The following is a 15,408-nucleotide window of genomic DNA, read 5'->3' on the forward strand; positions in this document are numbered from 1 at the left end:
CCGCCCTGAACGCGAAGTTCACAGCTGGCACTTGTGGCACACTCAAGCCACCGCGGAGGCAGCTGTCACAGGCCAATCACACACCCAGGAGTGCCAGCGTGCCACCTAAGAAAGCCAAGCTCATGATCCGCGTACAAATCCCCCACTGATTAAAGAAAAGCCCTAAATCCTCACCCTGAAAAGCACAATGACTGCACTACCCAGGAAACTCTATAAAGAAGTGAAAGGTTGGAGATTTAGAAACAATAAATACCAGTCTATAACAATACAGTAAAAGAGGGGTTTTATTTGGGCGTTAACGAGAAAAGAGCCACACCACCCAATCATCACGGAAGTATCATCTGCTAAGGAGTAACACCAGGCTTTTTCAATTAATTGGGAAGAGAAAGGAGGACGAAGGGAAAAGCAGCTCCTGCAGCACCTTCCTCCCCGGCAGCGCACCAGCGATCTCCGCTGCCCAGGCCCCCACCCACCCCTTCCCAGCTACCGCCTCCCACCGCGGGCCCTGCCGCCTCCGGCTCTGTTGTTACCTTTGCTTTGCCCGCCTCGAGCTTCTTCTGTCTCTCCTCGTCCTCCATGGCCTCTGCGGGGAAAGCTGGAGGAAGACAGAGAGAGGGTCGGGAGGTAGGAAGGAAAGGTCGGTTCAGACGGAGGTGGGACCTCAAGCCCAGGGAGCAGGGCCGGGGCCGGCCCTCCCCCGCCCGGACTGGAAGCAGTCTCCGCGCTCACTGGCTGACCGTCCTCCGCCGCACGGGCAACGCCGTCATCGCCGCCGCCATCTTCGTCTCCACGTAAACACACGGCGGGGCGGGAGGGGGTGGGTCACGTCCATCCGCGCAGCCGCCGCCAGCCCCGCCGCGCCAGGCAGGTGCGCCCGCGGCCCCGCCCCTCTCCGCCCCGCCCACCGCCCCGCCCTCGCCAGCCAGTAGCGTGGAGGATCGAGACCCGGCCTCGGACCCCGGCTCCCACAGGCGTTAAGCCGGAGGAGGACGAACGCTCCCCAGGTGATGTTCTCGCTGAGGAGATGGGAGAAGGGGGTGTGCCAGGGGCGCCGGTCGACCCCCACCCACCGTCCAAGGGACTCTAGTCGCTTTTAAGACATTAAGATTTTTTTCAAGTTACAAAAATAACAGATGCCTAACGGTGAAATAAATTGGTGAACGCTGAAAAACGCCAAAGGAAAAGATGGGGAGGGGGCGGGGAGAGGACCCACCGGACGTCAGTGTTCAACGTAGGTTGACTCCATGACTGGAAGAATTGGGGGAGTAGCCAGTAGCTCTCTTTATTTTAGTGGCAAGTCCCTCCCTCTTCCCCCACTGGTCCACCCAATCTCCGGTTCATCCTTCAAGGCCCATCTCACGCCCCTTTGAACAGCTTTTCTGATCCCTTTGTTCCCTCCACCGCAACTGGGAGTATCGGCATAACTTATTCCCCTCCCATTCCGTGGAGGTGTCCTGAAAGGAGCCTGGGCTTTGGAACCTGCGTTGGGGACAAAGCCAATACACGCTAACCTAGCTTGAATGGCCTTGACCAAGTTACCTATCCTACCTGGGCTTACCTGGAAGTTTTGGAAGGGTTGTTAATATACATGAGGTAATATATGTGACTGTCCCTGGTATATTAAAAAGTCCTCAATGTCAGTTTCCTTTCTCCTTGTATTTCCGTTAGGTGCTCTGCATGATATTCTAATAGATTGTGCACTTCTTAGTTCAACTCACACTCCGCACTCGATGGCAGAGACTGTGTTCCTTATCTTGTCATTTCTAAAATGACTAACAACGCTTTGCACCCAATAAAATTGTTGGATTGAATTAAGCTGTTTTAATAAATCGAGCATTATTCTCTTTCCTTTTTTTCATACCTTCCCTCAATACTTCCTTTTTTCTCCCCACCCTCAACTCCATTCCTGGAGTGAACTACACACTTTAATGTCTCAGGTTGATTACTTAAGTTGATAATGTTTCTCCTTTGTTTTTAGCTAGGTTGGACTGAAAAACTAGCAGGTGTGAAATAAAAGAAACCATGAGTTCAATCATATAAGGGGTGTTAAATGAAAACTGGTGTTATGAAAGAAAAACGGAAAGATTAAAGATCTTAAATCTACCACAAACTGAAGACTAGTTTTAAGTAGCCCTGATTTAGAAATTCTTGCATTTAAAAAAGGTTTTTTGTTCTCAAACTCCATAATTCATACATGATTGTGCCACCCTGTAACACCCAAGTATATATTTTCTGTGATCTTAACCTGAATTGGGAAGTGGATGAGATTAGACATTTTATCATAGGAATAAAGGAATTGAGACAATTAAAGGAAAGGTGATTTATTCTGTCACCCACCAAGCTAAGAATAATACTAGGACTAGAACCAAATGTTCTAATAGTGCAATGATTTAAAAACTGCCTAGATTGAGGGATTGATTATGTTTGAGGACTCTGATTGCCTAGGAGGAGGTAGCCTTAGGATATCTGACAAGATATTTCTGTTTGTTAATACATACTGCTTTCTCTAAGGAAGTCAGCTATTTGTCCTAATATGTGCTGAAAATCTTCAAGAAACATTTGTTCTAGTGTGTGCTGAAAATGTTTAAGAACCTTCTAAAGTAACAAGATTATTCCAGTGTTTCCCTTCACTAAGACCAGAGAATCATACACGTGTTATATATATATATATAAGACCTGGTCTTATATAATTAATTAATATATAATTAATACTTGGTCTTATATTATACCTGGTCTTATATAATTAATTAATATATAATTAATACTTGGTCTTATATTGGTCTAAATATATAATTAATACTTGGTCTTATCCAAAAGATGCATTAGAGTTGATTGTCCAGCTAGGCCTTATTTTCGGGGAAACAGGGTAGTGCCATAGGAGTTGTAGCTTGAATGTGAGTTCTGAGACAAAGAAAGGAGTCAAGATTGACTCCAATGTTTTTGGCCTTAACAACTGAAATGATGGAGTTGCCAGTTACTGAGACAGGGAAAAGCAAATTTGGAGGGGACCAAGAGTTCAGTTTTGGACATGGTACGTTAAAGGTATCCAAGAAGTGATGTCAAGGAGACCCTTGTATATCTGAGTCTGGATTTCAGGAGAGAGGTCCAAGCAAGAAATATCAATTTGAGAGTAGTCAGCATATATATGGTATTTTAAATTAAGTGTTGAATGAGATCATCTAGGGCCATGCTGTCCAGTAGAGCAGTCATTAGACACATGTGGCTATTGAGCGCATGAACTATGGCTATTCTGAATTAAGGTATGCTGTCAGTTAACACATTGGATTTTGAAGCCTTACTGTTAAGACAAAAGCACTAAAAACATCTCATTAATATTAGTGGTGAGTGTTCTCTATGGAGAAGGACCTTGCATTGTTACCACTACATCTACTTGAGACAATGCCACTCTTCCTGAATTAACAGTGGTCCTGAAGAGCTTCCTAGGGCAAAGCCAAGTATTAAAATTGAAGGTTAAGATTGATCTGTCAATCATGGATAGAACATTTGTTTGTATTGGAGAGAAATATGTTGATATGTCTATAAAAATCAAGATTCACAAGCTGAGCAGGGATACGGGGGAGATTTTCTGAAAGTGTTCATTTTCTGGCAGTGAAAATTCTTAAATTTGAAGCAACAATAAAATGCTTCCTGACAGAAAAATAAAAGTAATTTAATGTCTCATATTGATTTTAATATATATATCGATTGTATGTTGAAATGCTAATATTGAGGGTATATTGGGTTAAATTATATATATATATATATACATATATATATATATATATATATATATATATATATATATATATATATATATGTTAGGTTGGGGCAAAAGTAATTGTGGTTTTTGCAATTATTTTTAACCTTTTAAACCGCAGTTACTTTTGCACCAACCTAATATATATGTACATATTATATATATATGAATTTCACCAGTTTCTTTTTACTTTTTGTCAATGTACTAGCTACTAGAAAATTTCATATTACATATATGGTTTGAATGTGTGGCTCACATTAGTTTTCTGTTGGACCACGCTGCTCTGGGGAGGCGAGTGTAGCTCGAGAGGAATACAATGGCTGAGTTTTGGAGGACTCCAGCTCTAAGAGGGAAGGAAGGTGAGAGGAATTAGCAAATAAGACTGAGAAGAGTGGTGACTAGCTAGGTATGGGAACCAGTAGCCAGGTGAAGAAATGAAGGAGTAGGGAGTGATGAGCTGTGGCAACTGCTGCTAGTGGGTTAAGTAAAAGGGCTGAGAAATGACTCCTGAATTCAGCATGGTGAAGGCCACTGCAGACTTTTATGAAAGTCATTGTAAATCAATAATTAACTCTTTCCTACTGAGGGCAAACGCTGCCTCAGTATCCTTCCCGACAAAGAGAGACCCTGGACCACAATTAAAAAGGGAAATGATATCTATTTCCCTTTGGAGTTACATTCTAGTGATTTTCTGTTTAAAACGTGTAAAACTCATAATTAAGCTACCCTGTTTTTACTGTTGACTTGCCTTCTTAATAGTGAGAATACTGTATCACATTTGTTTCCCCCAGAGGAATTAAAGACTTCAAAAGACTTTTTATATTTTCCATTTAAATAGTGCTAGTTCCTTATTGGCAAGACAGCAAAGTAGTATATGAAGAGTACCTATTGTAAACATCAAACAAGAGATGATTCTAACTGTAGCTAAATTGTATTTTGAGAAGCTTTCTCCATCCCTTTCCCCAGTGTATCATGATTGTCATTTCCATGTTATTTGATCTTTACAAATTGTTCAGGTACAACACATCAGTCATTTCATTTTACTAGCCAATATATATTACCAGACCTTGACTTTACAAAAGCTGCAGCAGCAGTTGAGGCAATTCATTAGATTCTGTCAAAGAAATAAAAAAAATATGGTTCTTCTTTCCTATGTTGTTTTATAGTCTGGGACAAAATATACCTCCTAAATTCAAGGGGAGGGGCATTACAGCTTGTCTTTAGGCTTTTCTCTTGTGAATTAAATAATTTTTCTTTAACCCTTTTTATATGGTCTATTTGAAATATGTTTGATCATTTTAGTTGCCATTCTCTGGATCTTTTCCAAATTCTACATATCTCATTTAACTAAGTGATTTTCATTAAATATTTGAACTGTGTCTCACCAGTGCACAATTATCTTGTGTTTTCCTATATGATTACTTCCTATTTGTGTGTCACATATATTTTAATGACAATATTACATGTTTGACATTAACCTCATTATCATTTAAATGCCGACACATTTCCTCCCTACAATTCTAGTTTCGTTTTCTCTTTAATTTGTGGTTTTCTGGAGTTGTTAGCTGAGTAAATTATCAATATGCAATTCAATCATATCCTTACCCACAAATCTTTAAAATGTACACAGGCTTTTCAAATTGTAATCTAGTTCTTTAATGTAACTCACTCATCGGTGAATTCTGTATTTTGTTATACGAACCATTTTAAAATGAGTAATTTTTAAAATGATCAAATTTCCTCAAATATCTTATCAATGACTTTACAAACAGGTATCCATCTTTCTCATTTTTCAAAAGTGTTATTGTGAAACTGAACTACCAAGGATTTTACTGATTGCTTCCTTTAACTTTGCCAAGTCTAGAATAATACTTTGGGGATCCAGATACGTGATCCTTATTTTTCCAAAGTATTTATTGTGAAATTGAAATACCAAGGATTTTACTGATTGCCTCCTTTGATTTTTCCAGGTCTAGAATAATACATTGAGGAGTTATACATATGATCTTACGGTAACAAAACTGTTATCTTATTGTAATCTGGACCAAAATTATTCAGAGAAAACTTCATCTATGATTTTTCTGCCAAACCAGATAGAATAATTACCTACTCAGTTGTTTCACCATTTTGTCTATCTTCATGGCTTTGCTTCCCTAATTAGAAGACATTGCCAGCTACCATTTCCACAGAACATTTCCCACCATCACTTGCTATGCTTTCCATGATTGGGGAGTAAAAATCCTACCTAGTCCTGGTCCCAGACCCCCTGATTTAAATCTTACTCCATTTCACTAAGATGCTTCTCCAAACAGAAGGAGTACTTGAGTTTAAAAGAAATAAATACATGCTTACAGAATGTGTTAAATAAAATTTAGGACATTCTTTGGTTAAAGTTTTTGGTTTCAAGTGATTATTCATGACTTATGAATCTAGTGCTTGTTTAGAGTGCCCTACGGAACCCAGTGAAGTATTAGAGAAATCTGAGGTGTTACTATTATCAAGTTGGAATCGAAAGCCTAGAATGCAAGACATTGCAATTGGTGACTGAATACCATATATACTAATTTCAGATCTTCAAGGATTTTTATACTTCCAAGCAATCATAGAATATAAACTAGATGAGTTTTTAAAACAGTTATATCAAGGGTCCACGTAGTTTTTAAAATCAAGAAAGATTTCATCTAAATATGAAAGGAAATTTCAAATAATCTTCCAGTGTTTCTTCTATTTCAGCCATGAGTTTGGGAAATGCTAAAAACTAACTACCCTTACAATGCCCTCCTTAGGGAAACTGCCTTGAGTTGCTGTGGCTTGTGCTGGATTTGAGTGAAACCAGCCTATTTATCCTGGGCTATAAATATTTAAACCTCTGTAAAGACTGGACACAGAGGAGGCTAACTTCTTGTGCATCAGTGTGGCAAAAAATTCTAACCAATTTTAGCACTCGTTTTGAATAGTGATATATGGACCTACTCACATTCTCCCCCTCTTGGAAAATTAAGATGACTTGTGAACTAAGAGAACTTAGGCATGATTCCAATTTTCCATGAGACCTGCCTTGCTATATTTCCCAGTCTTGGAAGTACCCAGAGTAACTCTATGACTCAGAAGATAACATCCTGGGCTACCTTACATCCCAGCATGCCCTTGCACAAAACCTCCACTGCCAAACAGGCATACATTTTTTTTGTGTCTTTCCTAACAAATAGATCTTATGTAAACTGCATGCCATTTGAAAAATGGGCAAACTAATGTAAAATGTTTGAACTTTTTCTATATCCCCAGAGTTAATATACTCACATTAATTTCTATTCCCCCATCCTTCAACAAAGAAACCAGGAACAGAACTCACCATTGTGAAAGTAGATAAGGTAATTCTGAATGTATTTATATACCTCTGTGTGTGCATGGGTGTGTAACATTCTATTAACCTTTGCTAGAGAGTCTCTTGGAGTAAGTTACAGCCAACAATCGGTTTTTTTAAAGCAACGACTGAAGTACCGTTTGGAAATCTACAGCAATGATTGCCTAAAAGCTACCTAAAGGTTTGAAAGCACTAATTGTGTTAGAAAGAATTGAATCCGACATCTATATTGACAAATAAACTGGCATGCGAGTATGACATATGATCACTTTTTGAAAGAAAATATCCTGAATTACTAATTTAAAATATAAAAATCTCAAAGTCTACAGATACAATGATTTAGAATTATAAAGTTTGCTGATTTTCCTTTACAATAGAGGTTTAAACTTTTATCTTTAAACATTTCTATAGTCTCTTTAAAAACTTGATATTTTTTAATGTCCAGATTACATTTGTTGAGGTCTCGATTTCATACTTTCTATTGCAGTGGTTCTCAAACCTCAGGTGCCTATGGATTACATGGAGTGTTTATTAGAAATGTAAATTTCCTAAGTCAGAAGTCCGAGTCGGCCTAAGGGACCCAGGAACACTGCACATTTAACAAGCAACCCATGTGTCAGTGATAGGGTTTCAGAGGACGAGGCTAATGCTATATGAGGAATGTATGTGGACCCCCCAGAGATTTCATATTTGTGCTGGTGTTAGAAGGGAAGGCCTTTTGTAGCTCATCAGGTGGAGGGCAGAGTCCTCATGCATGGCATTAGTGCCCTTATAAAACAGACCCTGAGGATCTCCCTTGCTCTCTACGGACAGGTGAGGATACAATGAGAAGTCCGCAGTCTGCAACATGGAAGAGAGTTCTCACCAGAACACAAACATTCTGGCACCCTGATCTCAGACTTGAAGCCTCCAGAACTGTGAGAAATAAGTTTCTTTTGTTTATAATCCACCCAACTCATGGTATTCTTTTAGAGCAACCCAAACAGACTCTATGTATACAAGTAACTAATTGCCAGATGTGTACCAACAGCTGTGAAATTATCATTTCTTTTTTATGATTTTAATTATAGTTTTTTCTGTAGAATTTAAATTTGTGGAAATGTATATAGTATATATGATATAATTCTAATAGGGGAAGCTCATCTTTAAATAACCTAGGTTTAAAACATAGACAAAAGATATCAACAGTTCACAGAAAAAAATGTAAATAGTATTTTAAGTATGAAAAAATGCTGGACCTAGCTCATAAGATGAATGCAAATTAAAACTCTACTCAGATACCATTTCAAACATACCAAGTGTCTTTATCAGTGAAAAACTAATAAAGGTGGCATACATTTTGAAACTCAAAAGGCATTTATTTTGGCTGTTAGAGATCACCATTAAGCCATCAAAAAATAGTATTTTTTTAGCATGATATTCATTGTTTGTAAAGTCTTTGAACATATTGCCAATAAATATTTGATTTTCATTTTACTTATAAGGATACTCATGACCTGAATACTCTAAAAACACTAGTAATATAAGATATACAACTTATTTATACAAATGTATTTTTAAGCATATTATACTCTATGTGTTGGTATAAATAAATTTCACAAAAATTGTCCTTAATTCTGGTATGTATATCTGATTCGTTTGGCAGTCTGATACAATAGGGAATGTAGATTTGCATATCAGTGAAATTCAATCCTGCATAGACTGACCAAAGCATTCATTAAAAAAAAAGATGAAGAAAATGGCTTAGATGTGCAGACATAAAATTGGAAACGATCACACACTCTATTATCAGTATTATTGTACTTCTCATGATTACTTTTCTTCCAATTACCTGTTCATTTAATGAAAAACATGAATTGGGTTTCAATAAATTTCTTGTGATAATTTCTGTTCCATATGTTTTCATCCAAATTATGGTAGCAATCATGTAGCAGTCCCTAGGAACTAGAGATGAGAAAGTAGTGGAAACAATGAATCCACAGTCTGTATACAGCTTGTATTCCTTCTCTTTAATCTACCTTTCGTTTTTTGATAATTTCCAAAAGATACCTGCACAGTATAACCAAAACAGGAGCATTAATGCCATAAACTAGAAGACATGAGCAGAACAAACAACTGAATCACCAGCTAATAGGCCCTAATTCACCAGCTAATTACCCTTTCTTCCTTCCTTCTTTCCTCTCTCCCTCCCACTTTCCCTCCCTCCCTTCCTCCCTCTTTCCTTCTCTCCCTCTCTTTCCTTTTTCCTTTCTTAAAAACTGAAACTCGAGAGAAACTTTCACATGTTCTGTAATACAACCCCTATCTTTTGCTTCCTCCTATTTCTTTTCATCTCTCAAATCAAACCTTTCTTAGTGCTCTTTAGTCCTCGCAAATGTAGTCAGCAAAATCCCAAATATCTGAAATCTCTTCTCTGATCATTTCCTTCATTTCTTGATCTGCTGAAACCTTTTCTCCCCTAACACGCTGCTTTCCCTGTAGTCTCCTTATGTGGGAGTTTTTCTCCCCAAAACCCTCTATGCTACTGGGGCTAGGGATAGGGAGTAAGCTTTCATCCTTACCACTCTACACAAACTAACTGCTGTTGTCAAAGTCACCTATGGCCAACATGTTGCCAAATTCAATGCTCAGGTCTGGTTCCTTCTTATTTTACTGACCTCTGAATGTTATAGAGCCCAAGGTCGGTCCTCAGATCTTCTGTCTTCAATCACTACTTTGGTGGTTTCACCTAGTGCCACTGCTTAAAATACCACCTATGCGCACATGCTGCCTACTTACATGCAGTTCTAGCGTGGACTCTCCCTTGAACTCCATATGCCTGATTACTTATTTGACAACTCTACTTGAATGTGTAACACACATTTAAATATGTTTAAAACCAAAGTTTAAAAAGAAATGTCCAAAGCCTGCTCCTCCGATAGTTTTCCCTATCCCAGTAAATGGTAATTCTACTTATGAGTTCCTCAGGCCAGTCATCTTGGATTCACCCTTGTCTCTTTTCTTTCTCTCATAATTCATATTCAGTCTAACAGTAAAACATGTTACAATATATCCACAATCCTGCCACTTGTTCCCACTTCCACAAGAACACCCTGGACCAAGCCATCATCACTTCTCACCTTGATTTTTGCTAAGGTCGTAAGTGGTCTCTGCATCTTGCCTCCTCATACTATATTCTCTACCCAGTAGCCAGACTGATCCTTATAAAAGTCACATTATGTCATCTTTCAACTCAAAACCCTTAATGGTATTTCATATCATTTGGAATAAAACCCTAGATCCTCATACATAACACCTACCAGATCTGGTCTCTGATCTCATTCACCTTCTCTGCCTTACTCTGATCTAGCCACACTGGCCTCCTTGGTCTTTCCTCAAAAAGCCAAGCACGTATTTGACTCAGGGTCTTTGTACTTGATATTCCCACTGCCTGGAATGTTCTTGTCCAGGTAGCCAGACAGCTCACTTTCTGATCCCCTCTGCACAATTATCATTGTATGAGAGAAGGCCATTGCTGAATACCCTATAAAAATGTCCTCCTCCATTCCTTGCCTGGCTTTATTTTTCCCCCAGCACCTGTCACTATCTGACATCATTTGTTTATTTTATGTCTCTTCCCAATCTCATGCCAGGAATGCCCCCAAAACAGTGACTTTAAGTTGTTCTGTCCTATATCCCAAATGTCTGGCACATGGTAGGTGCTTAACAAATATTTATTGAAAAAAACAAATGAATATTTTCTCTCTCTCCCCCTCCCTCACTATGCTTTAATGTTCACTTAAATATTAACTAAACCTTTCTGTAGTAACACTACCTATCACTCTGATAGTTCCACAAATTAATTAAGATTCTATTCTAGTGATGGAAAATGATCCTTATTTGTTCCTTTCCCCCTCTTTGTTGAGTAGTGCTGTCCTGTAGAACTTTCCACGATGACTGAAGAAATCTCTATATCAGTTTTAATACGGCAGTTACTAGCCACATGTAGTTACTGCACACTTCAAATGTGCCCACTGCAACTGGGGCACTGAATTTCTTATTTAATTTTCATTTAAATAGCCACCTGTAGCTAGTGGTTATTATACTGGACAGTGAAGTTTTGAACAATATAATTTTTTCATATTCTAATTACATATTTCACAATTTTACATTTTTATTTTTCTGTTACTTTTAAAAATTTCTTTACAGTAACAAGATTATTTTTTTAATTGTGAAGCAAATAGCTTCATATTCCTATTTAAACATTTTTCATTGTTTTTTCCCCCAATTTAAACTAACATTTACCTTGGAATATGTTGTGTGCATTTCAAATAATAATATATAAATAAGATAACCAGCATTTTTTAATAAAAAGAATGAAACCTAAGTTTTATCATAACACTTGAAACTGGGAAATTCATTTTAGTGGATGTTGTTTGGCTACTCCAAAGCCATTCCCAACCTGCTTCTCCTTTGCAACCTCCCATGACAGAAGCTAGAAAGGCAAGTACTTTCCTGTCCTCCCTTGCAATAAGGAGTGGCCAACTATGATCATGAGATACAAGTATACATTTACTAGGGAAGGTTTCCAGGAAAGCTTTTGATACCCTATTTTCTCAGGATTATTGTCTTTTCCAAAGAAACCTGTCTTCTCATGATGTTCCTCAAGTAAAACAGCTTCAGTTTTGTCGTTTTTGCCTCCAGTGACATTTCTGGCTTAATTTGCTCTAAGATCTTTCTGGTGGTCCCCATAGAGCTCACTTCCAACACCATGTTTTGAATGAATCATTTTCTTCCTATCAGCCTTCTTTACTGTATAACCTTTGCATCTGTACATAGTAATTGGGAACATGAGGGGGATGACCTTAGCCTTGGTCTCTAATGACACATCATTGCTCCTGATGATCTTCCCTAATTCTTCCATTGCTGACCTTCCGAGTCTCAGCCTTCTCTTGATTTCTTGGCTGCAGTCTCCATTTGAATTGATGACTGAACCAAGGTAAGCAAAATCTTTAACAATTTCAACATCTTCATTGTCTACGGTAAAGTTGTGTATTTCTTCTGTGATCATTATTTTTGTCTTTTTGAGGTTTAAATGCAGTCCTGCTCTGGCACTTTCTTCTTTCACTTTCATCAAAAGTCATTTCAAAAAATTACTGCTTTCTGCCAGTAAGATGGTGTCATCTGCATGTCTCAAGTTATTGATATTTCCTCCACCAATTTCCACTCCTTGTTCCTGAGTCTAGCTCGATTTCTCATATATTTTGTATACAGATTAAACAAATAGAGAGACAAAGTGTACCCTTGTCTGACACCTTCGTCTAAAGGAAACCATCCTGTTTCTCCATATTCTGCCCCGACAGTGGCTTCCTCAATACAGGTTACACATCAGGACGATAAAATGCCGAGGCACACCCATTTCTTTTAGAGCAGCCCATAGCTTTGCATGATTGATGCAGTCAAAGGCTTTACTGTAGTCTATAAAACATAGACAAACCTTCTTCTGAAATTCTTTGGAGCACTCCAGTATCCAACAGATGTTCACAATTAAGTCTCGAGTGCCTCTTCCTTTTCTGAATCCAGCTTGAACATCCAGCATTCCTTGCTCTAGTTTCTTATATAAGTTTATATAGGTCTATATTAGTAGTCAAGCCTCAATTTTCTGGCTCATATAAATCTCCAAATTTTGATCTCTTACACTTGTCCACACTGAGCTTCCAACAACTCATCAATTCCAGTTCAGGTTTTCTCCCCTCAGCACTGGTTCCCTGGTGGTTTCTGCTCATGAGTCTACGCTCTGGTAAGCCACGACTTCCCATATTCACCTTGGGGGCGTATTCCCATATTCCAATCTTGGGGGCTGCCATTTGCCCAGTGTCTATCACGCTCATAGATCCAAGAAGTGTTGGTGATTTTTCAGTCTGCTCAGCTTTTTACTTGTTAGTACAGAGTTCTAAGCTCCTTACATGCAGAACTAGAAACTGAAAGTCATATCTAAATATTTTGAATCAGAGAGATTTTGGACTTATATAGATACCAGAAACAGCTGAGGTCAGGGGTGAGGTGCCAAACTGATTTAATAAACCTTTCTGACCCCATTTCCCTTCTTGGCTTCCAGAACTTTTAAAGCTAAACAGATACTCCCAGATGGAATATTGCAAGAATCCTCTCTGAGGAAATGGATTAATCCAAGAGAAGAAAGTCTTTAATAGGCACCCCTCTAACTCAGCAGCCCTGCCAAATCATCCTTAGAGGAGCCCACTCATTGCCAGGCCTTGCCAATATGCATACACATACAAACAGACAATCAAGAACTACTAGATGCTTGAAGGAAATTTTTAACATGAAAAATGGGAGGTAAAACAAACAAAGAACTTAGAAAGTGAGAGTGAAGGAAAAAACATTTAAGCACATACAATGTATATCCCTAGAGATAAAGAGAGGGTATTGATTGTGTACATGGTCAAAAATAGGAATCTATTAAAAAGTAATGTTCAATAACCAAGAACAAGCTGCTAAAAAAAATAAAAAGAATAGGGAAAAAAATGAAAAATTCAGTAGAAGAGTGGGAAGGTGACCTTCAGAAAATTTCCCAGAAAGTAGAACAAACCAAGGCAGACAAGGAAATAATTAAGAAAAGATGAGATAAGATTAGAGGTCCAACATCCAACTAGTACAAATTTTAGAAAGCGATAACAGAGAAAGTGGAGGGGATAAATATGAGAGAAATAATTCAAGAGAATTTCCAAGAACTAAAGAACATGACATTCCACTTTGAAAGAGCCCACAGGGTGCTTAACATAATGAATGAAAGTACTATCATAAGGTAATTACTGAGAAATTATAGAAATCTGGAGATAAAGAGATCTTGTCCTTGCTTAATAAAACCACAACTCTGGTTAAATTCAGCTCTAAGCTCACTCTTTTTGTACCCAACCCCCACCAATAACACTGCAGAATAAGACTGCAGAAAAATCATGCTGACTGGTTTCACTTTAATGACAATAACCCCAAGTGGGTTCCTAATGCTGCATTACTCGTGCCATATTTCCATGATTCATTCTCTCTCCTCGTGACTACATCATACCTTCTCCTCTTTCATTAAACTCCAACTGTCTGCCAGCATTCTCACTTTCAGCAAACAATTTTGCTTACTTTTGCTGAGAAAAGTTTGGAATCAATTAAAAGAGATCTTCCACAAACTCCTACATACTACCACAATATTCCCCTACCTGCATCATGAGACCCATGTTCTACCTTCTCCTGTTACTTTTGATGAACATTCCTATCAAGTGCTAACTTCTTTACTTGTGCATTAGGCTTCAACCCCTCTTGTCTACTCAGCGAGATTGATTGCGCCAATAATTCTCCCCTTTCTCTCGAATCATCAATTTTCTCTCTCTACAGGATCATTTTTCATTAAAATGCAAATATGTCATCCCTATCACTTTCCCCCCTTCTCTACTTTTCCCCCTCTCCCTCCCTCTCTCCATGTGTGTCTGTATGTATAAAACCAACCCTAACTTCACTTCTCCAACTACTGATCTATTTTTTTTTACCTTCCCTTTTCAACAGCACTCCAGCCATCTCCAACTTCTCTCTGCCCGTTCATTCTCTTTTAAAACCACTTTAATCATTTTTTCATCTACACCATGCCACTGAAACTGCTGTAGCCAAAGTCTCTGATATTTCCATGTTGCCAATTGATGGTGATTTCTAAGGCCTAATCTTCCTTGAACTCTCAGTAAGATTTAACACAGATGATCGTCCCTGACACACTTCTTCACTTGAGTTGAAGGGACACATGACATTTACCTAGGTTTCCTCTTAACTTTCTGGCTTCTCCTTTTCTGTCTTTTCCACTGATTCCTTTTCAGCTCTTCAACCTCTAACTGTTGGAGTGCCTCAGGGCTCAGTTCTTGGATTTTTGTATCTACTCACTCACTGAGTGATGTCATCCAGGCACATGACCTTAAATACCATGGGATATAATGATAACTCTTAAATTTATATCTCAGCTTGGACTTCTTCCTAGGCTCTATTTGATGTTTCCACTTGGTATCTCAAATGTAATATGAACAAACTGAGCTATTGGTGTATACCCTCCAACCTGTTCCTCCCACAGTCTTCCCTGCCTCAGGTAAAGACAACTCCTTTCTTCTATTTTTGAAGGTCAAAAACCCGAGAGTCATGTTTGATTCCTCTCTTGCTCTCCCACTCTACATCCAACACTCTACAGTAAATACTGTTAGATTTACCTGTAAAATATGCCCAGAATTTGACCATTTCTCACATCTCCACTACCACC

At 38.5% G+C, this 15,408-nt stretch overlaps 1 protein-coding gene across 6 annotated transcripts in view; it reads right to left on the bottom strand.

The window, feature by feature from the left end:
- The window catches only part of AKAP9 (A-kinase anchoring protein 9), a 145,558-nt gene extending 144,659 nt beyond the window's left edge, over positions 1-899 (bottom strand). For 4 of the 6 annotated variants that reach the window (XM_081080220.1, XM_081080219.1, XM_081080217.1 and 1 more), the window contains exon 1: positions 531-899. In XM_081080220.1, the coding sequence (XP_080936346.1) occupies positions 531-578 (48 nt within the window). In that variant the 5' untranslated portion in view covers positions 579-899. The remainder of the gene's footprint in view (positions 1-530) is intronic. The other 2 variants (XM_081080218.1, XM_081080222.1) reach the window with 1 other exon arrangement.
- Between the last annotated feature and the right edge of the window lie 14,509 nt (positions 900-15,408).

The sequence above is a fragment of the Rhinolophus hipposideros genome (genome assembly GCF_964194185.1).
Source record: "Rhinolophus hipposideros genome assembly, chromosome: 18".
In the NCBI taxonomy this organism is placed as follows: Eukaryota; Metazoa; Chordata; class Mammalia; order Chiroptera; family Rhinolophidae; genus Rhinolophus; species Rhinolophus hipposideros.